Here is a 22,527-nt window from a genome sequence, read left to right as displayed (position 1 = left end):
TTTCTGTTCACAGAAATTACAGTAAAATAATATGTTGGTGGCACTATAGGACAAGAAATAGTTTATTATTAAAGGTAAGGGGTTTATTACAGAGTAGGTCTTTTATTTTCAAAGCTGCTTTTTTTATTATAACATTTAATAATTAGACATTTTTATCTTTCATCTAAATAATTTAAATTAAATTAAAAATTTTAAATAATAAGATTTATATGATATGCATCTTAATTTTTTCCAATAATGATATCCTCCTTCCTAAAACCCAAAAAGTACCATTTCCAAAAAAAATGCATTTTTGTAATATTATATACAATCCTGCTATGTTTTTATTAAAATAATGATACCAATAATGATAATGATACCAAATTACATATCTGTAATAAAGTTTAAAAAATTGTAAGAATTATAAATTGTAGAATTATAAAAATTTCCACTTGTGTGGAATTTTTTTTTCATAATAATGTTGTATATTATTATATGAAATCTAATAATTTAATTGACATGTTAATTTAATATGTTAATTAAATTATATGTATATAATTTAATTAACATGTCTGCAATCTAATAATTATTTTTACTATTAATATTTATTTGTTATATATATTTTTATATTTTTTATATTTTTTATATATTTGTTATATAATTTGTAATCTATTATTAGTCACTAAAACCAAAATATATTATTTATGTATTTTTTTTTCATTAATTATTTATTATAAAATTTAGTATTACAATGTTCCATTTTTATTATTTTTAAAATACTTATATTTAATTGCAGTACAACTTATTCCTAACATTCTTATTCCTGTACTCATTCTTCTTATGTGCGAAGAATGTATGTATTTCTATATTTTAGTTGTATATTTTATGTTATAACATACATCAATATTAATAATTCTTAAGTATTTTTTAAGCCAAACATTTAAAAAAAAAGAAGTGTGAAATAATAGTCTACTTTCCATGTAGACGAATGACCAAACTGCATAAAAACTGAGATTTTTTTTTTTGTGTGGACACGGCCTGAGTTTTCTGAGCGGCTGCATGAAGACGTTTCCTGCGTGCATGTTCTGCAGGCTTCGGCATGCCCCCCCTTGCACTGTGCACCCTTACCGGTCTTTTATTAACGCTCTTCCTCCCTATTTTTTTGTGTGTTCTTTCTCTATGATGTGCTGTCTGGAAATAAGAAATCACGCAAGGTAATGAGACACCTTCGCTTCACTTTTGAGATGTTTCACACAGTGTCTTCTCTCACTCCCGCTCTCAACTCTGCAGAGTGGTGGGCCAAATTTGTCACTTCATAAAGGCGCTTGAAGAGAACACGTTTTTGGCTTTCACCTCGGTCCATCTGCTGTGGGGGTGGGGACGGGGTGTGAAGGTGGGAGGCAAGGTGGCCATCTTTTGCGACAGCCATTGTTTTTTTTGTCGGCGGCAAAACACAACGTCTCCATTAGCTTCAAGCGTAGGTGGGGGATATCACGTGTGGCTGCCGTGTTGTTCTTTTTCGTCGTCATACAGTGCGCTCGCTTTTTCACCCACTCGAACATCAGCAAGGTAGAATCACTGCTGAGACAAAAAAAACAAAAACAAACAAACAGTGCTTCTGTTGTATAGAGGATCTTTGACTAGCATTTTAAAATCCATTTTCTATGCTGTTTATCCTCACTGGGGATATGCTGGAGCCTATCCCAGCTGTGTTTGGGTGAGAGTCGGGGTACACCCTGGACTGGTCGGCAGCCAATCACAACGCACATACAGACAGCTTACCACTTGACCACTGTACAGCCCAGTATTTTAACAGTAGCTACTTTAAAAAAAACACACACAAGCAAAACACTCCTGTCATTTAAAGTATCTTTGACCAACATTTATGTAGTAGCTCCTTAAATACGTGCAGCTGTTGGAAAACCGTAAAAAAAAAATGTACAGATTCTTCTGGCTCCTTCACCCACTCAGCACACAAGAATCACTCCTCACCGAGTGCAAGAGCCAAGAAAACAAACAAACGCAGCATCTAACACCTTTTTATTGCTCACAGTCGTGTCACACAGAACAACAAATGGGAGTATCACATTCTAGAAAAACTGCACCAGAACATGACAACTTGTTTTTGCTACAAAAGTAATAGTAATAAAAAACATGTGATTTTTTTTTCAGGGCACACCAACACTCAGCATTTGTGCTTTGGCCCATGTGCTTGTGACATCACTTTTGGATCAATTTGTGGATTATTTCCGGTCTTCTCACATGATTATGCACACAAATAGTAGTTTTCTTAGGGATCATTTCTATTGTGAAATGTGACTGTTTTCTGCGAGGAGCAACTACATTGCAGTCATCCTATGACTCAGCTACTTTGCACATTCTTCTTTCTCTTTCGGCTTTTCCCTCTGATGTATTCGTTCCCCATCCTATCCATCCTGGTCACTCCCAATGAGAACCTCTGCATCCTCATCTCTGCAGTTCTGCTTTCTGTCCTTTCCTCAGTGGCACTGTCTCTAGACCAAACAACATGGACTGTTTTCATGAAGAACCTGTCAGGAGCGACTACATTGCAGTCATCCGATGACTCAGCTACTTTGCACATTCTTCCTACTTCTTTCTCTTTCGGCTTTTCTCTCTGATGTATTCGTTCCTGATCCTATCCATCCTGGTCACTCCCAATGAGAACCTTGGCATCCTCATCTCTGCAGTTCTGTTTTCTGTCCTTTCCTCAGTGGCACTGTCTCTAGACCAGGGGTCGGCAACCTTTACTATGAAAAGAGCCATTTCACCCACTTGCCCACTAAAGAAAAATAGCCTGGAGCCGCAAAACGTTGTATGTTTAAAACAACATTGGAGGGAAAAAAAAAAAAAGACGAGTTGGAGTACTCTTGCTAGTACTGGAGATAAACTTTTGTTTTTAAATGAGCTCTAATTTATTTTTTAGAATCGTCAAATAACTCATTAATAATAATTAATAACTCAAATAACTCAAAGTATTACTCATTTCCCTTCATGTTAACCTGTCAGAGAGAACTGGATAGCATCCTGTCTGCTCATTCAGTCACCAGTCAGAACTCAGTCAGGATGCATTCATGGTCTCACACAAAGTTGGATTTTTGTAAACTCATAACGAAGATGTGCATTTTCACCACTCGGGTGCTTAAAAAATATTCAAGCATTGCAAAGGGAGCCACAACAAAGAGACTGGAGAGCCACATGCTCTAGACCAAACAACATGGACTGTTTTCATGAAGAACCTGTCAGGAGTAACTACATTGCAGTCATCCTATGACTCAGCAACTTTGCATGTGTGTGATTAATCACGCTGCGCTCTGGCCCACCTATTCCTTCTGGTTTCTCTTTCGGCTTTTCCCTCTGATGTACTCGTTCCTGATCCTATCCATCCTGGTCACTCCCAATGAGAACCTCAGCATCCTCATCTCGGCAGTTCTGCTTTCTGTCTTTTCCTCAGTGGCACTGTCTCTAAACCAAACAACATGGACTATTTTCATGAAGAACCTGTCAGGAACGACTACATTGCAGCCATCCTATGACTCTGCAATTTTGCACATGTGTGATTAATCATGCTGCGCTCTGGCCCACCTCTTCCTTCTGCTTTCTCTTTTGGCTTTTCACTCTGATGTACTCGTTCCCGATCCTATCCATCCTGGTCACTCCCAATGAGAAACATTCTGCAGTCATTTCTGCAGTTCTGTTTTCTGTCCTTTCCTCAGTGGCACTGTCTCTAGACCAAACAACATGGACTGTTTTCCTGAAGAACCTGTCAGGAGCGACTACATTGCAGTCATCCTATGACTCAGCAATTTTGCATGTGTGTGATTAATCACGCTGCGGTCTAGCCCACCTCTTCCTTCTTCTTTCTCTTTCGGCTTTTCCCTCTGATGTACTCGTTCCTGATCCTATCCATCCTGGTCACTTCAATGAGAACCATTCTGCAGTCATTTCTGCAGTTCTGTTTTTTGTCCTTTCCTCAGTGGCACTGTCTCTAGGCCAAACAACATGGACTGTTTTCATTATGACTCCACTACTTTGCACATGTATGTGCTCTGGCCCACCTCTTCCAATTGTGCATAAAGAGGGGAAGTGTTCATACACCATAATACTTTCTATGTGTAGTACAATAGACAAGTAAATGAGGGGAATACGTGTGAAAATTTGGTGCGGATCCTGGATGTCCTTTCGTTTCTTTGATGTGAGATATCACACAGTCATGTGATTAAAATTAGGATACCTTCATGGGAAATTCACATTGTTTGGCCTTGCCTGGGTCCACGTGCCGTTTTATGTCTTTATTTAAGAGGCATCTCAGGACGAAGATAATTAACCAATCTCTCAGCAGACATGGAAATTAATTATGTTGAAATATATCACCTGTGTGTGCTTATGTTGTCTCCACAGGCCACCGAAATGCATAAATGGTCATAGACTAAAACAATTTCTTTGTATACGTGTGTGTTTGAACGCAACATTAAAATAGAATGTTAAAGAAAACCCAGAATAAAACATTAAATATAGGTTACACATGAATGAAGTATTTGATCCCTCGCCAACCAGCAGGCATTCTGGTTCCTACAGACTTGTTATGTGCCCATCAAGCACACAAATTAGTTTTGTCTGTTTCCGAAAGTACTCCTAACTTGTTATGTCATTCTAAAATGGAGCTCTTAGCCATCATTTTGACAACAATGTGTTTGTGGGCATGTAGCAACAGCATCCCTCTCAAACATGAATGACTTTTTTGTTAAGGGTGCAGGAAGTCATCACTGCATTGAGGTGCTGATAATTAGGGCCATGTCCCGTAGAATCCTATATGAGAACCTCCTGGCCTCAGCCAGAACTGTGAGAATTGATTGACAGATGACAATGACCCAAAACTTATGGCCAAGGCAGCAAAGGATCGACCCAAAAATAATTCTATTAAGATTCTAAAGTGGCCAATCTCCGGATCCCATTGAAAATGTATGAAGGGAGCTGAAACTTTGACTTGCCAAGCGACAGCCTCAAAGTTGTCAGGAGTTGGAGATAATCTGTAAGAAGAAGTGGACCTTTTGTGCTTGGCCATTGCTAAGGAACTGTCCTGTCTCATCAGAACCTCCACGTGGACCTGAACCTGAAGGAGTCTCTCCTTGTCGGTGGAGCTCCGGACTACAGCCGACTAGCAAGAAGCGCAGCTCTCACAGAGGGCTTCATGGGAACCATCCAAAAGGTACGTTTGACCCTGGAACAGACTAATTCATTTCCTACTTGTTATGAACTAAGTTATTTTCATCTGTCCAGCTGTCAGCGTGTCCACCCTTTCGTATTCGTGTTTTTCCCATTGGGATTAGCATGCGCTAATATTAGAATGCTCATTTTCAAGCCCCTTTCCTTTTTACATTTTCTCAGATTTTGTTCCTTGACAGCTTTCCAGTATTTTTTTTTCTCTCCGCATTCCAGCTCATCTCCAAGCCAAGCGACAAAAATAGCCCCTGCAGAACAAAGGCAGGATGTTAGCGTTTGCACAAACTTGTCATTAGTTCTCCTCTCCAAAGTTTGCCTTGACACCCTGGAGGACAATCACGACGCTAAATGTGGTGTTTGTCTTCCGAGGGCCACTGGAGAGATGTTAATTCTGGAGGAGAAGCATTCGTCTAACTCTTATCTCCGTCTGACACAAGGCCTTTTAACATAAATTTACTGTAATACATTTTTATACAATACACACACGTCAATTGCTATTGCTTTTGTTGGCTTGTTTAATTGTATTTTTTAGAATATGGAGGCCACACTTTCCACCCCTGCTATGTTGTAATACAGGGGGACTAGTATTTATATAGAGGATCTTTGACTACCATATTTGCATTATGTCCTTTGAGGATCTTCTTACAGTATACTACTGTCATGTAAAGGATCTTTGACTAGTGTTTTGCTGTTGGTTCTTAAAAACATCAGAGCACTCATGTCATTCAGAGCAATAGTTCTCAACTGGTTTGGTTGTGAGACCCACCATCATCTTTTAATGACAAGCGGCGACGCAAATTGCTGATTTTTTTCCCGACCCACTTGTTGAGCGTTACTGATTTAGAGCAATTTTTGACTTGTTCTTTTGCATTACAACCTAAAAAAAACAGCAGGGCACCCCTGCCATATACAGGACTAGCATTTTGCTGTAGTATTTTGGGGTATTTTTGAGGTAGAAACAAGAGGTTCACAAGAAATCAATTTTAAATGTATATATGTACTGTATACTATAAAGATTTTCTTTTATTTTTTATTAATGGACGTCCCTCTTTGGCTTCGAATGTTTTCTCTCCAACACATTTTCAACTGATTTAATTTCCCCTTTCCGTTTGGGTGATACAATATAAATGTGACTATAGGGGTGTTATTTAATGGCTACAGGGCTCTAAATGTTTAAAAATGTGTTTACAAGGTTCTAAACAGGTTGTCTGTGCCATAACTATGAAAATGTTCAATTATTTTATATTATTTTCTCTGATTACCTTTACTATATTGGGTGATACAAATATAAATATGACTATAGGGGTGTTATTTAATGGCTAGAGGGTTCTAAAAATGTGTTTACAAGGTTCTAAACAGGTTTTTTTCTGTGCCATAACTATGAAAATATTCAATTATTTCATATTATTTTCTCTTACTTTTACTATATTGGGTGATATAAATATAAATATGACTATAGGGGTGTTATTTAATGGCTAGAGGGCTCTAAAAATGTGTTTACAAGGTTCTAAACAGGTTTTTTTCTGCGCCATAACTATGAAAATATTCAATTATTTCATATTTTCTCTGATTACGCTTCTATATTGGGTGATACAAATATAAATGTGACTATAGGGGTGTTATTTCATGGCTGGGGGCTCTAAACATGTGTTTACAAGGTTCTAAACAGGTTTATTCTGTGCCATAACTATGACAATATTCAATTATTTCATATTTTCTCTGATTACGCTACTATATTGGGTGATACGAATATAAATGTGACTATAGGGGTGTTATTTCATGGCAAGAGGGCTCTTAAAATGTTTTAAAATGTGTTTACAAGGTTCTAAACAGGTTTTCTGTGTTAACCATGACAAACGAGACACAACTGTCTCCTTTCCGATCAATTGCTAGTCATTTATTTTGTGCACTTCCTGTATTCAACTTGTGCCATTTACCGCTTTTGAAATAGAAACCATGTCTATTTACAATAAGAAAATAATAAAGCGAGTACAGACAATGTAATACCTCAAGTAGTCCTAAGAAATGAGAACAAGTAGTACTGTAAATGTACTACTTGGTGTATCGTATGGACAAAGTGCATCAGGAGTCTTATTACTTGCACTTTGTAAACATCAACTGCTTGTACTCTTTGTTGAATTTTTTTTTCATTTTACTTCATTTTTTCTTTTGCTCCAAAAGAAAATATACTGATATATACAGCAACATGAAAATTGGTGATGACTTATATCCCCATGAAGTAATATTATTCTCTGTCCATTAGATCATTTTAATGGGCACGCCCATCCTCCGAGAGGACAACGCCCTTCGCTCCCAAAATTTGGCCATGTTCCAGGAGCACCCGTGTTCCCGGGAGCCCTGCCACAACGGGGGGCGCTGCAACCCCCAGTTGGACACCTACGAATGCGTTTGCCTCAGTGGCTACTCCGGGGGACACTGTCAGAACAGTAAGTAGTTACCGTTGTATTGCAGTATTTGGTGAAAGGTTTACACAGTTGCGTTAAATCAGGCCATAATAAAGTAACATGCAGTAAAATGGTGACTTGACACCCAACAGGTGACAGCATGTCACTTTTATCACCACAGCGTTTCCCGCCTGTGCCATTAACCTTGTCCACATGGCCGCCGGTCCCTTTTTACGTTAATTGAAAACGTGCAGCAGTCATCCCATTGATCGACTAAACATCCCACCCCCTTCCCGTCTATCCTTTCTTTGCAGCCATTTATGAGAAGTCTGCCGGGACGGAGACGGAAGCCATTGCCTTTGACGGGCGGACGTTTATCGAATACCACAATGCCGTCACCAGGAGGTAAGGCAGAGGACAAGAGCACCTTTTTAGCTTTTTTAGCTGCTTTAATTAGCCAAGTAACCCCCCCCTCCCTCATCCTCCTCCTCCTCAGTAAGCTGTGATGATATCATCAGCTAACAAGCTTGAGGGAGACAACCAGCGAGCTAATAGTCCTTCCCTTAGCTCTTTTTGCCTAATTAGCAATACATTTGACAATCACAGTGTTGCCCTGAGCGCTCTCTGCACTATCTGACATTTTATAAAAGAATACAAAACGGATGACATCATTCGAAAAGAGATATTACGTAAGGTAAGGGCCCCTGTTGTGACATTAAGACACAGCGCCTCAGGGATGATTGATAACCAGCATTACACAGTCATGACTGGGAATTTAGATTTCCACGTGTGGTGAAAACGTTGCTAGCTTACATGTTACATGGAATTTTGCTCAAATTTTACACACGGTGCATAGCAAATTTTGTGTTGATTTGGCAAAACACTCAAAAGTTACGGTGGGTTGTTTTGTAGAGCGTTTAGAGCCGGGGTCTCAAACACGCGGACACTAGTTTGAGGCCCCACCTTGATATGAAAGTTTAATGTTAGTGCGGCCCCGCGCAAAGTTGATATGGACGCTGTATGGTATCATGTACCCAGAAAAAATTATTAAGTTTGATTAATGTTCATGTTAAAGGTTAAATAACTGTTAATAGTTATCCTCCCTATTCGTGTGGAAGTGGTAAGTTTTTGGCTATTTAAGTTTAAAGGAAATAACTTGAAGGCTACCGTTTAGGTCGCTAGCTCTCTAGTTTGCGAGTTAGCATGTGTCTCAAGACACCTGCAGTTGCGCAATATGTTGTAAATAAAAAGAGTATAAATGTGACTATAGTCGTGTTTTGTCATGTCTACAGGGCTCTAATAATGCTTTGTTCATTTTAATCTGAAAAAAATTATTTGTCTACCCAGCAACTATATGTGGTTTCTTAGGTTTTTATTATTTGCCGTTTTTTTATTATTATTATATGTATTTATTTATTACTGATTGATTGATTTTCTTTATTCTTGATTTGTTTATTTATTTTTCATCTTATTTTGTGTAGAAAAATAAAAAGTAAGATATTTGAGAACAGTTTTATCAGAGCTTTTCTTGTGGAAAATTGGAACCAAAGCAAAGTTTTTTTTAATTGTTTTGTTTTTAATAAATGCATTTTTTTGTTTGTTTTTTTTTGGAAAACCTGATGCGGCCCAGTCTCACCCAGACCCTAGCTCCAGTGGCCCCCAAGTAAATTGAGTTTGAGACCCCTGGTTTAGAGTTTGCGAGAACTTTCAAGCCAGTTAAATTTTCCGGTGCATTCAAAAACTGTTCACTATTATTATGAAGCGGAACACGATATAAACGATATAAATTGTGGTATAAAATGTATAAGAAGCTTCCACAAAGAAATCCAACATGTCTATCCTCATGTGTGTTGTATTTTTGTTCACTGCCGTCTTTGTCTTCGTCTCTGTGTGTGTGTGTGTGTGTGTCTCTTACATAAAATGTCCCTGTCCACTGTTTTTCTCTTTTGCACCAAAAGCCAACTGACCAATGAGATTCCAGAGTAAGTAGATGATACATCCACGGGGATATTTGTCCGGCTTGGAATCAAGACCGACTAACAGCAAAACACACAAAAAAAAACACCCATTTGTTTTTAATAATTAACCTAATTGACACTAATAATCCAGTCGTCATCCTAACAGTCATATCCAATATCCATTCAGTCCATATTCATCACTTTGAGGTTCAATACATTGTTAAAAGCAGCATGAACGTGTGCATGAGAAGCATTGTGCTCAAACCCCTAAGAGGAACTGCCTTTTTTCAGAGAATATGCAATATTTTTTTATGCATGGTTCATAAACAAAAATAAATTGCCGGGTATTTTTTTGCACTGAATGGCGTTATCCGTAATGTGGGGTAATGAACAAGACCCTACCCAAGACAAGAAAAAACTGGAGGAAGAAATATACTGACCTACTTTCTGGTTGGGAAAGCCCTCCGTTATGACTTAGTTATTAAATAACGGTTGTTTTTCATGATTGTTCAGATAAACATGCCCATCCCAGTGTGTCTCTTTTAGATTTTAGCACATTAACCCCTTTCTTTTTTTCCATTTTTGGACCGTGACACTTGAGTGTCGCTGTTCGAACAATTGTTAAATTTCGCACCTCATTCCAGACTTTGCAGATACATCATCACACACCGACTCACTTCTGTTACATCACTGATATTGACCCCAAAGCTGGAATATTAAAAAGTAAATCCCTGACAGCGAGTGAGGGTTCTGCGTTTAAACCTGTCTGGATTTTGGACAGGTTCTAAAACCACCTGTGTTATGGCTCTTATACTACCTCCACAGCCAGTAAAGTACTAGTACTAGTAATTAACAGTTATTATTAGTTAACACTTTTCTTATACAGGCAATAAAAAAAATTCCGACAATATTTCAAAACAGGTTGGACAAAAGAAATGATTAAGTGACTGATCTTTTGTCCTGTAGCGTTTTTGTAACCTTGTTAGAACATTTATAGTACAGTAAACCTCGGATATATCGGATTCAATTGTTCCCACTGGTTTTGTCCGATATAAGCGAAATCCGTTATATGCGTATACCGGGAAATGTCCGTTTTACGCATATATCGGATTTATATCCGGTATATGCGTAAATCGTATTTTATCCGTTCTAAAAAGGCACTTCCTTGACTATGTTTCCAATGTACCTGGACGCGCAGACAACGCTGCAAATGACGTCGTATAGCGGCCTGTCACGATTTGGCGAATTGGAGCGCCATGATGCGGCCATCCGATATATGCGAGGGAAATTTAATGGAAATGCATTGGAACGGGACTGGAGATTTTGTCCGAAATAGGCGAAATCCATTATAAAAAATCCGATATATGCAATGAATTTTTATTGGAAATGCATTACAGAAAAATTGGTTCTTTTTTATCTGTCCGTTGTGAGCGAATTTCCGATATATCCGAGGTTTACTGTATTCCGCAATGGCACCATGTAGCCATGTAATTTCTACATTCCATCAACATGTCCAGAGGTCGCATTCTCCTCCGCCTTTTGGGCGCAGAACGTTTCGTCAGCATTGTGGGTTTTCGTCCGGGACAAACTTGCACACATACAAAGACTGCAAGCTAGCGATTCCACGGGAGACACGACATAGCGGCATGTTGGAGATTGATTGACAATTGTCTACAGCCAGGACAGTCAGGACGCAGAAGACAATAGGCGGTGCAGACAGACTTCTTAAAGGGCCAGGCTCAGTCTTTCTTTCTTTCTTTCTTAATGTATTTCAGACATGCATACTATATTACATTATTCTTTCTCACATATACACTTACAATACAATACACTTACAATATCTATTTATATATATATATATATACACATACACACATATATACATACATATATATATACACATACATGCATACACACAACACCTCATTACTACACATGTCTGAAAAGGAGCAGGAAGAAGCAAAGCTTATTAAATCTTACCCCTGTAACAGCGTTGAATTTAAAAAGAGAAGCACTTAAAAAAAAAAAAGGAGCAAATCCGCGAAAAGGTGAACCACAATAGAGCGAAGGAATGCCGTACAGGAAAAAAAATACAGTAGGCTAATGTCTAATTCTGTGTGAAAGCCCACACAGTCAATATTTGCTGACCTCTGTGTAAAAGGCATAGGTGGATACATGCAAGATCTGCTGTTTGCAGGGAGAGACTGTTATTAGGACTAATTACACCCCCCCCCCCCCCGACCTGATTCTTGTAAATTGGACCTCCAGTTGAGATGTCTTGCAGCGAATAATATCCACAGGCATCCATCTCACTTAGCCGGAGTACGAGTAATTGGGGGTGGGGGGTCCCCAGGGAGCCCCACTGTCCAAAGTTGAATGGATGTCACATTTAGCGGTGCTCTGCATGTGGCCCTGATCAATTTAGCTTAATTTGATTTAGGAAAAAATCAAAGGAAATGACTACTTTTCTAGCAAAATTAAGGACCTGACGAGGGCAAGGTAAAAAAAAAAAGCTACGGTCCATTCGGCTTCAAGGCCCATTATTTCAATGACAAATCATATCTGCTCATGACTCTTCACTCTTCTGACGTTTGACCTCATTCTTTGACCACTGAGGCTCATTTGACTTAATTGAGGCTACACTGTGTGCCATACTGGCCTCATTTATATCCACTAGTTTAATTGGCTGCTGGCTAAAGACTGTGGGCCATGAACGCCCCTTTTAAAAAGATCCTTGATCCAATGGCAGCGTAGTTAAATGTCCCATGTTAGAATGCTAATAAACTGTCTCTGACAGCACTTTATCCATGTAACTCTCCACTTGTCCAACGTAATATAATAGGTTATCACATGGTTTGTTTGGTATCAGACCCTTCGGTCTCGGGCTGATACTGGCACTTGGGTGCATGATACTGGTAATGGTAATGGTTTTATTTCATTTGAACATGCATCGGATTACAATTGAATGCATCACATAATCAGTTCACAGTTCCATATGTCCAAAAGGAGTAGGAAGAAGCAAAGCTTATTAAATCCTACGCCTCCATCTGGTACTTTTACAATCAGTAACTGTTATATTTGTTCACTTCCTGCTTTCCATAATACAGTTTAACGTTTTTTTGTTTGTTTTTTTAATTTTAATTTTTTTTTTATTATTATTTTGTTCTTTTGATGTGCAATTCCAGCGATTTTTAAGAAAATATAAAAAACGATTGGAATCATAGAGAAAATACATTTATAATACACTTCAACTTTTAATTACTTTGTTATCATTATTATTTTTTTTTTCATCCATACCAAATAATACCAATTAATACTGTAGTATGTGATAATAGATGGATATATCACATACAGCACATACATATCACATACAACAAAGTGAGAGATACGGTGCTAACATTACATTCAAAAACGATGAACACGCCCATCCATAGTCGCCACGATCGACATAGTAAAAGTAAAACAATAAGACCCAGTGAGTCCGCCTAAAGGCTCACAACGACACCCCTTCCCCTCTTTTTTCCCCCCCATCCTGCTTTTACACTGCATGCGTTGACTTTCTTCCCCCCCCTCCTCCTCCCCTGTCCCCTTAAGTCCCGAGTCTGTGGAGAACCCTTCTGACCAGAGGTGAGTCTCTCTGAGCTTTTAAAGGCCTTCATTGCGGTCTCTCATTTCTCATTCTGAGACAAACTCTCGTCATTTGCTCTCCGGGGCATAAATCTCCCTCTATGCATTTACCGTAATGAGTCTTTTTTCATTCCAAGCTATGATTTGGCTACGACTCTCCAAGGTATTCCACACTCTGCTGCCACCTAGAGTGGAAAAACGCAGCACACGTAGGGGGAGAGAATGTGAACACGTGTAAGAAGGAGATAAAAATCCCACCATTTATAAAACAGCGACACAGTCTCTTAAATTGTCGGTGCCGTGTACGGGATTTCTTTTTTTTTTTTTTCTTTCGTACACGGCGTTGTTTTATTCATCATCTATTCAGCTCGCTTAATAACCTTGAACTTATCACTGACAAGCTGCTGGGATGGAGATTTATTGGTCCCTGTGAGCTCTTTGAGGGTCTGCCAGAATAGGATTCGCTGAGTTTTATTTGTTTTGGTTGTTTGTTTTTTTTCCCCCTCTTTATCTTTTTATTGGGGGTAAAAAAAAATGGTATCACATTATGTTGTTTCACTTCACCTCTGCAAATCTTGGAAATGAATGTGCTTGAAATGTTGGAACTCATGTTTACCGCAGCTCCCCAGTGCCGGCAGCACTCATGCGGCGCCCAGACTAATTCATTAAATATTACAATAAATATTTAAAAAAATACTTCTGCTGAGGTGAAACATATTACAAACATTTGAATATTACTTCATTGCTTCTTTTTCCTGCATTGTCAAAAAAAACTACAAAAACTCCCATGACCCTCTCTGTTTACCACACTGTATCGTGTTGTCTGTCTCGTCCAATCATGTCTTTGTTTATGCCGCTGCTGTTGTTGTTGTTGTTGTTGTTGTCTGGTCCACGTCCTCACCTTGTCTTTGTGTTAAATATATCCTTTGAGGAAGGAGATGTGTGGCTAACAATTGCACAGATGCTGATTGATGGCATGCAAATGGTAGGTAGATATTTACTGAGGTACTTTTTTTGTGAGTACACTACAAGGATTTTATTATATCTTATAATACTATCGGAAGTAAACTTGGATATAGCCTACTTCAGAGCCATCATGTTCAAAAGAGCCAGCAAAAAAGGGCATCGGGTCCTGGGTCAACCCCTCATGATTCTACTTTTCTTCTTCCCCCCACAGTGAAAAGGCTCTTCTGGTGAACAAGTTCGAGCTCAGCATCCGCACGGAGGCGACCCAGGGCCTGGTCCTGTGGAGCGGCAAGGGCATAGAGCGCTCCGACTACATCGCCCTGGCCATTGTGGACGGCCGCGTCCAGATGATGTACGACCTGGGCTCCAAGCCGGTGGTGCTCCGCTCCTCCGTGCGCGTCGACACCAATCGCTGGATACGCATCAAGGCCAGCAGGTGAGCTAGTGACATGGGGGGATTACACTTCATGCATATTCTATTCCTGTATCACCCCCGCTCCCCCCGTGCATCAATCCTGTGCTGCGCCGAGACCGTGACAGATTAGTCTCAGATTAAGGTGATTTCCGCGCCTGTGTGTGTGATCAAATTCCATGCATGCATTAGCAAGGAAGAACATGCGGTACCGCATTTTGGCTCCACACCCAAAAAAATGAATTCTACAAATTGATTAAAACGTGCGGATATGACTTGAAGATCAGCTGACGCCACACTTTGGGATTTACAAGTAATTTACACTTGTAATTAAGATTAAGATTAGCGCAAATTAGCTGAAATTTCGATCTTTTTATACATCTTGGAGTGGGCTGTGTGTGCTTTATTTACACTTTAGCTAATCTGCTTTTGGAAGAACAGTATACACATTCTTCTGCTGAATGTAAATATATATATATTCATTAATTAATTCATTCATTTTCTACCGCTTTTTCCTCACGAGGGTCGCAGGGGGTGCTGGAGCCTATCCCAGCAAGAGGCAGGGTACACCCGGGACTGGTCACCAGCCAATCACAGGGCACATATAGACAAACAACCATTCACACTCACATTCATACCTATGGACAATTTGGAGTCGCTAATTAACCTAGCATGTTTTTGGAATGTGGGAGGAAACCGGAGTACCCGGAGAAAACCCACGCATGCACGGGGAGAACATGCAAACTCCACACAGAGATGGCCGAGGGTGGAATTGAACCCTGGTCTCCTAGCTGTGATGTATGTGTGTGTGTGTGTGTATTATACATATATATGTGTGTATTATACATATATATGTGTGTATTATACATATATATATGTATATTATGCATATAATGTCATGTATACGTCTTTTACATAATTTTCTTTTTTTGCTGAAATGGGATTTATATGCGGCTGCACGGTGGACGGGTGGTTAGCACGCAGGCCTCACAGCTAGAATACCCGGGTTCAATTCCACCCTCGGCAATCTCTGTGTGGAGTTTGCATGTTCTCCCCGTGCATGCGTACTCCGGTTTCCTCCCACATTCCAAAAACATGCTAGGTTAATTGGCGACTCCAAATTGTCCATAGGTATGAATGTGAGTGTGAATGGTTGTTTGTCTATATGTGCCCTGTGATTGGCTGGCTGGCAACCAGTCCAGGGTGTACCCCGCCTCTTGCCCGCTGGGATAGACAGCTGGGATAGGCTCCAGCAACCCCCTCGTGAAAATGAATGAATTATCAATATCCATTTTTTTTACCACTTATCCTCACTCGGGTTGTGGGTATGCTTGAGCCTATCCCAAGCCTATAGTTTACTCTCTTTTTTTTTTTTTAAAGAAAATTGATAAACTTTTCAGGCGGCACGGCGGACGAGTGGTTAGCGCGCAGACCTCACAGCTAGGAGACCAGGGTTCAATTCCACCCTCTGCAATCTCTGTGTGGAGTTTGTGAGTGTGAATGGTTGTTTGTCTATATGTGCCCTTTGATTGGCTGGCGACCAGTCCAGGGTGTACCCCACCTCTCGCCCAAAGACAGCTGGGATAGGCTCCAGCACCCCCGCGACCCTCGTGAGGAAAAAAGCGGTAGAAAATATACTTATAAAAAATAAATCCAGATCAATAAACAGTGCCAAAAACAAGTGAATCAAGTATGCATGGCTTCAAAAAAAAGAGTTGTGTCATTAGGAACAAATTAACTGCCCAAAATTTGATCGCGACCCATTCATCACCTTCAGCCTTCTGCTGGATGTTGGCTTTAACATGGCTGTGAGTGGAAGCACCGGGGGGGATAATTAGATTGCTTTCAAGGAATAATTGATCTTTGAACATCCATTCCCTAGAAAAAGATCCGTCCTCATGTCGTCTCCGGGGTGCTCAGCCATTATTTGGATGCTGGCATCAGTCATAACACGTGTAGTTAGACCCTGGCAATCTGTGTTGCTCCGTTTTCTAACGACGACCCCCCACTCTGTCAGAATGACACTTTAGTGACTTCAAATGATCTCCCAGCGTCACAATTCTTAAGTGTGTTTGCTCCGAGTCACACGATCAGGGGGGAACTCTCCAGCGGCATCTGTTAGCTGCTCATTTAGGCTAAGGCACTTAGGAGAGTGCTGAGAGTGCCAAATGTAAACAACGAGCATGTCTTCCACAGAGCACTACGGGACGGATCGCTACAAGTTGGCAACGAGGCGGCCGTGACGGGATCGTCGCCCTTGGCAGCCACCCAGCTGGACACTGACGGGGCGCTTTGGTTGGGTAAGTGGCCATATTCCATATGCTTATTTCATACGTTTCTATGGATTTTATTGCCCGCTTCGGGAGAATAAGACATACAAGCACAGCCTGCGGAAAATCATGGTGTATAATAAATATTTCTGCAACATTATATTGTTAGCGACGTGCTGACAAACAGAAACTGGCAGGCGCTATGATCCATCTCAGTACACTCACTGAGATCCAATATTAACATTTATTTTTGTGCTGAATCACGCTTCGGAATTGAAGTCCAAGTCCAAGAGAAAACTTGACTGGAACTAACCAAAGTAATCATGGAAAAAGTACCTCCCGCTTGTAGTTTATGCACGACACACTTTCATTGACAGCTCTTCCAACAAAATAAGCAACTCTTTTCTGCACACGGAACGTTGTGTGCTGCGGTAAAATGCGTTCAAGTGGAGTGGGGTGCTGGAGCCTATCCCAGCTGAAGCTGGTTTAAGACGTTTCACATTACCTTTCACATTACATTACATTACATTACCCTGAACTGGTGGCCAGCCAATCACAGGGCTCATATAGACAAACAACCATTCACACTCACATTCATACCTATGGACAAATTGGAGTCTGCAATTAACCTAGCATATTTTTGGAAAGGGGGAGGAAACCGGAGTCCTCGGAGTAATGGTGATGGTTGTATTTCATTTGAACATGCATTAGATTACAATTGAATGCATCACATAATCAGTTCACAGTTCCACATGTCCAAAAGGAGTAGGAAGAAGCAAAGCTTATTAAATCCTACCATTCCATCTGGCACTTTTACAATCAGTAACTGTTATATTTGTTCACTTCCTACTTTCCATAATACAGTTTAAGGTTGTTGTTTTTTTTTTTTTTAATAATGTACCTTGTACCAAAGTACGAGGTGACATGACCATACAGTTTTTTTTGTTTGTTTTTTTAATTTAATTTTTTTTTTGTCATTTTTAATTATTTTATTTTTTTGAGTGCACTCTTGGGCGGCACAGCGGTCTAGTTGTTAGCACGCAGACCTCACAGCTAGGAGACCAGGGCTCAATTCCACCCTCGGCCATCGATATGTGGAGTTTGCATGTTCTCCCCGTGCATGCGTGGGTTTTCTCCGGGTACTCCGGTTTCCTCCCACATTCCAAAAACATGCTAGGTTAATTGGCCACTCCAAATGTGAGTGTGAATGGTTGTTTGTCTATATGTGCCCTGTGATTGGCTGGCAACCAGTCCAGAGTGTACCCCGCCTCACGCCCGAAGACAGCTGGGATAGGCTCCAGCACCCCCCCGACCCTTGTGAGGAAAAAGCGGTAGAAAATGAATGAATGAGTGCACTCTTTTGATGTGAAATTCCAGCGATTTTTAGGAAAGTGTTAAAAACGATTGGAATCATAGAGAAAATACATTTATAATACACTTCAACTTTTAATTACTTTATGTTATCATTATTATTATTTTTTTCATCCATTCTATTCAGTCTACTATAGTGGCTGAGTGCATGGTATACAAAAGCAAATACCCACCGGGGTCTTTAATTAGCGGCAGGTAAAAAAAATCATTTCCAGCTGTTGCCGTCGGCATCTTCCTAATGTTGTTAATTAGCGCTACATTGTAGCTGTAGCTGAAGTCCAAGTGTGATCAGCATCCAGCAGCTTTATCTGAAATGCTGCTGCTCAGCTGTTGCTGTGCAAGTTATGTGTGTACCCTTGTACTTTTGTTTACTATGAACTCATCAGTGCTACTCGTACACGCCGAGCTGTTGTGCAATATATGTGTTAATAAATGACCATGTGGTCGAAGAGAGCAAAGTTTTCCTTTTACACTTTGCCGTCCACTCTAAATCATAACTCAAGTTTTAAAAATGTACTTAAAGGGGACCTATTATGCTATGCTAATTTTTTTACCATTTGTATTGCATTGTGGACTCCTATAGAGCGGCTCCACACAATAACCCCTGACTTACCGTGTAAGAACTCAAAGAGTAGACTCCTAAGAGATGCTCCTCCAACCTCGCCTGCCTGAGGAGGAGCACTCATTGTCGCACACACTTTGTCAGAAGCACTACTGGTTCCGTGGAGCTCAGGAAAACCGGGATGCAAGGCCGCTGCTTCCACCTTGCTTGTCCGAGGAGGAGCACTCATTGTCGCACACACTTTGTCAGAGCACCGCTGGTGCCTTAGAGCTCAGGAAAACAGGGACGCGAGGCCGCTGCTTCCACCTCGCCTGTCCGAGGAGGAGCACTCATTGTCGCACACACTTTGTCAGAAGCATTACTGGTGCCGTGGAGCTCTGGAAAACCGGGATGCGAGTGCGCTGCTTCCACCTCGCCTGTCCAAGGAGGAGCACTCATTGTCGCACACACTTTGTCAGAGGCACTACTAGTGCTGTGGAGCTCAGGAAAACCGGGACGCGAGTGCGCTGCTTCCACCTTGCCTGTCTGAGGAGGAGCACTCATTGTCGCACACACTTTGTCAGAAGCACTGCTGGTGCCTTAGAGCTCAGGAAAACCGGGACGCAAGGCCGTTGCTTCCACCTTGCTTGTCCGAGGAGGAGCACTCATTGTCGCACACACTTTGTCAGAGTCACCGCTGGTCATTACACATTTTTCGGTGGGACTACCGTGTTCCAGACAACGAGCACGGTGGTTCTCTCAAAACCTCTGTGGACCTACAGCGTGTCCGACATTAATGCATCTTTCCCACCAAGAGTGCGCTACTTCTGGTTTCAGCAAAAGAATGGCGGATATTTCACGTACATACAAAAACAGTCCCGTGTGAAATATTGTGAAATATTTTTTCCTCTTGCTCCAATAACTTCTGCCTGAGCTCGCCTTGTAAACAGAGAAGCAGAGCTTGTGGTCGGGCGGAGAGTTTATCACGCCCATAAGGAAGCCGGCGCCTCTGTGACATCACAAGGGAATGTTTTTGCAACACCCTCTGAAACAGAGCGTTTTGAGCCACCCTAAACTTAAACATTGGCATCGTTTAACACGAGAATACAACATTCTAACTACATTTATTGGTCAGAAAAGTCCTCGTTAAAGTGGAACAGTTCATGTCTTGTTTTTTTGGGGGTGGCTATTTCACAAAGCACAATAAAAAAGCATCACAAACTAAACTGATGTTGTTGCACATTCAGGTGGATTAAAGTGAGCCCCGCAGCATTGATAGTACTTAATCCTCCAATCCCTCCATCAAGGACCCTTCTCTTTCTTCTGCTTTCCAAATCCCCCCCCCATCCCCCCACTCTTTTCGGCACTCAACATTAATTCCTTGGTAATGTGCGTGAAATTAGGCCTGTCGAGCCGCGATTCTGGAGGTGCACAATCCGATTAAAAGGAGCAGAGGAGGAGGTAAGGAGCTTGACATGGAAGTGAACTCTGAGATAAAGTGGAAGGACATCCATGATGATGATGATGATGATGATGATGAGAAAGTGCAGCCTGTCTGACCTAGTCGGATGTACACCCTTTATGTACGAAAAACGGACTTTATGTTTTGGGGGATCACATGCAACGTAACTTTTAGAGTTATCGATTGTCATTTATGTCGTTATTCTGACATGTTTTTCCAATCGATATATATCTCCGCAGGTGGTCTTGAGGAAGTAGCGGTTGCACGCCGTTTGCCCAAAGCCTACAGCACTGGCTTTGTGGGCTGCATCAAGGACGTGGTGGTGGACGGCGTGGAGCTCCACCTTGTGGAAGATGCCCTCAACAGCCCCCAAATATTACACTGTCCTGCAGGCAAATAAAGAAAATAGACAAGGGACAAAAAAACACAGAGAGAAATGAGGATTCATAACGATTTTCAAAAATGAATAAATACACAAGAGCCCCTTTTCCACTCCCACCATAGCACCTGCTGTAATTATTTTCTATTTTTGTATACTTTTCATCACTTTTTATATGGGGATTTTGTTTTATTTCTTTTATATATTTTGGTTTTAATGCGTACCTCCATCCACATGCTCGTATCATTTTTTTTGTTGTTGTTTTTAAATCCCAAGGTAACAAAAAAAAGCTCATGACTTGAATTCTCATGATTGTTTTTTTTACTTAAATCACAGTGCCATCATTTTTTTTTACTATTAATACTTCTACTACTACATTCCACCATTGTCTGTTCCTAATGTGAAAATAACAAATTCACAAATAGCCATTTTTACTCCCATTGTTTTTTTTTTGCCCCCCCCAAAATAAAATAAATGTTAAATAAAAAATAATAAACAAAATATTCCTGACTAAATCTAACATCTAAAATATTCCAAATAAATATAAAGTTTATGTTTATAAATAATACCTTTTACAGAACTCATGATGACCACTAATAATAATAATAATAATAATAATAATGCATGCACTTCTGGAGTCTTTTTCTTCTTTCATCCATACAAAACCTTCTCAAATCACATTTTTGTCTTATTTTATTTGCAGTATTTTTGTTCCCCGGGATGCACGTGAGTAAAAAAAGTAGTGTGGGACCCTCGCAAAGGAGAAAGTGACTCTTTATCATGGGATGTATCACGCCTGGCAATAGTCAACATACAATCAATGTCAACACACACACAAAAAGAGGTAATTTCCTGTTTTTTATATATATATTAAAAAAAATATATAGTATATTCCACATTCCTGGCTGTTGAGAGAGACTGTGAGCCCTTTTTTTGAAGCCATAACAGCCACAAAGATGAATGAACTGTGCTGGTAAACTAACAAAATACTGTAGTAGCGCATGGGTTTGTAAGCATTCAGTAATGCAATTGCTGGACTGCATTAATAATAAGCTGTGATTGATGACTTCTTCTTTTTTGATATGAGATCTTTGGCAATATATTCTATGACACACGTGGTTGAGCATCATAAATGGTTAATTATGTTCCCCCCCTCTCCTCTGAAATGATGTTTTTTTTTGTTTTGTTTTGTTTTGTACATTGTAAATTTTAGTGTCATCTGTGGAGGTTAATGTTCTTTTTTTGGTTTGTTTTTAAAGTAATATACACTGGAGCCTGGAGTCTGTTCTGGCACTAAAACTATAATAATCTGGTTTATCTAATCTTTCTTGTTATTAACTATGCTTTTTTTTTGGAATTTGACCAATCTGGGTGGTAAATGCCTAAAAAAAAAAAAGAATATATGTATATTTGTATGTGGTGTCGAACAGTAAAGACACACGACTTCATGCCAACTTGGAATTGCCTTAAAAAGCCATTATGCATTATTTTAGCAAATGCATAAGAATAATTATGATAAAGATTTTTTTTTTTTTTTTTTTAATGAAAAGTGGTATGTTCCTTATTTATGTCAAAAAGAGGATGTCAACTACAGTGGCACCACAAACCTCCTCAAAGTTTAGTGGCATGACCTGAACATTACTAACTTTATGACCTGTGTCTTGTGTTCCTACCGCCATCAAATAAAATGTCGACCAAAATGGACTTTATTCTGATCATTGTTTTTTTTTTAATATATATATATTGTATTTTTTTTTTTTTGTGAATGCGAGTATTCTGTGTTACAACCTTTGTTTTTTTTCTGACGAAAATGACTTTAATCAGAATATTTAATTTTTTACAAGGGAAAAATGTTTTTTTTGTACTTGAAAAATATTAGTATAATTTTATTCAAAAATTTTTGTCATACAAATGTA

At 39.9% G+C, this 22,527-nt stretch overlaps 1 protein-coding gene across 5 annotated transcripts in view; it reads left to right on the top strand.

Annotated features, from left to right (window-relative positions):
- Positions 1–22,315, top strand: part of agrn (agrin) — a 238,539-nt gene extending 216,224 nt beyond the window's left edge. For all 5 annotated transcript variants that reach the window (XM_058085205.1, XM_058085207.1, XM_058085203.1 and 2 more), the window contains 6 exons: positions 5,090–5,206; positions 7,484–7,667; positions 7,940–8,030; positions 14,388–14,612; positions 16,785–16,888; positions 20,472–22,315. In XM_058085205.1, the coding sequence (XP_057941188.1) occupies positions 5,090–5,206; positions 7,484–7,667; positions 7,940–8,030; positions 14,388–14,612; positions 16,785–16,888; positions 20,472–20,632 (882 nt within the window). In that variant the 3' untranslated portion in view covers positions 20,633–22,315. The remainder of the gene's footprint in view (positions 1–5,089; positions 5,207–7,483; positions 7,668–7,939; positions 8,031–14,387; positions 14,613–16,784; positions 16,889–20,471) is intronic.
- Positions 22,316–22,527: the final 212 nt, after the last annotated feature.

Source organism: Doryrhamphus excisus, chromosome 10 (assembly GCF_030265055.1).
Source record: "Doryrhamphus excisus isolate RoL2022-K1 chromosome 10, RoL_Dexc_1.0, whole genome shotgun sequence".
NCBI classification, from domain to species: domain Eukaryota; kingdom Metazoa; phylum Chordata; class Actinopteri; order Syngnathiformes; family Syngnathidae; genus Doryrhamphus; species Doryrhamphus excisus.
The sequence above is the reverse complement of the archived record's forward strand: the minus strand, read 5'-3'. Positions and strand labels throughout refer to the sequence as shown.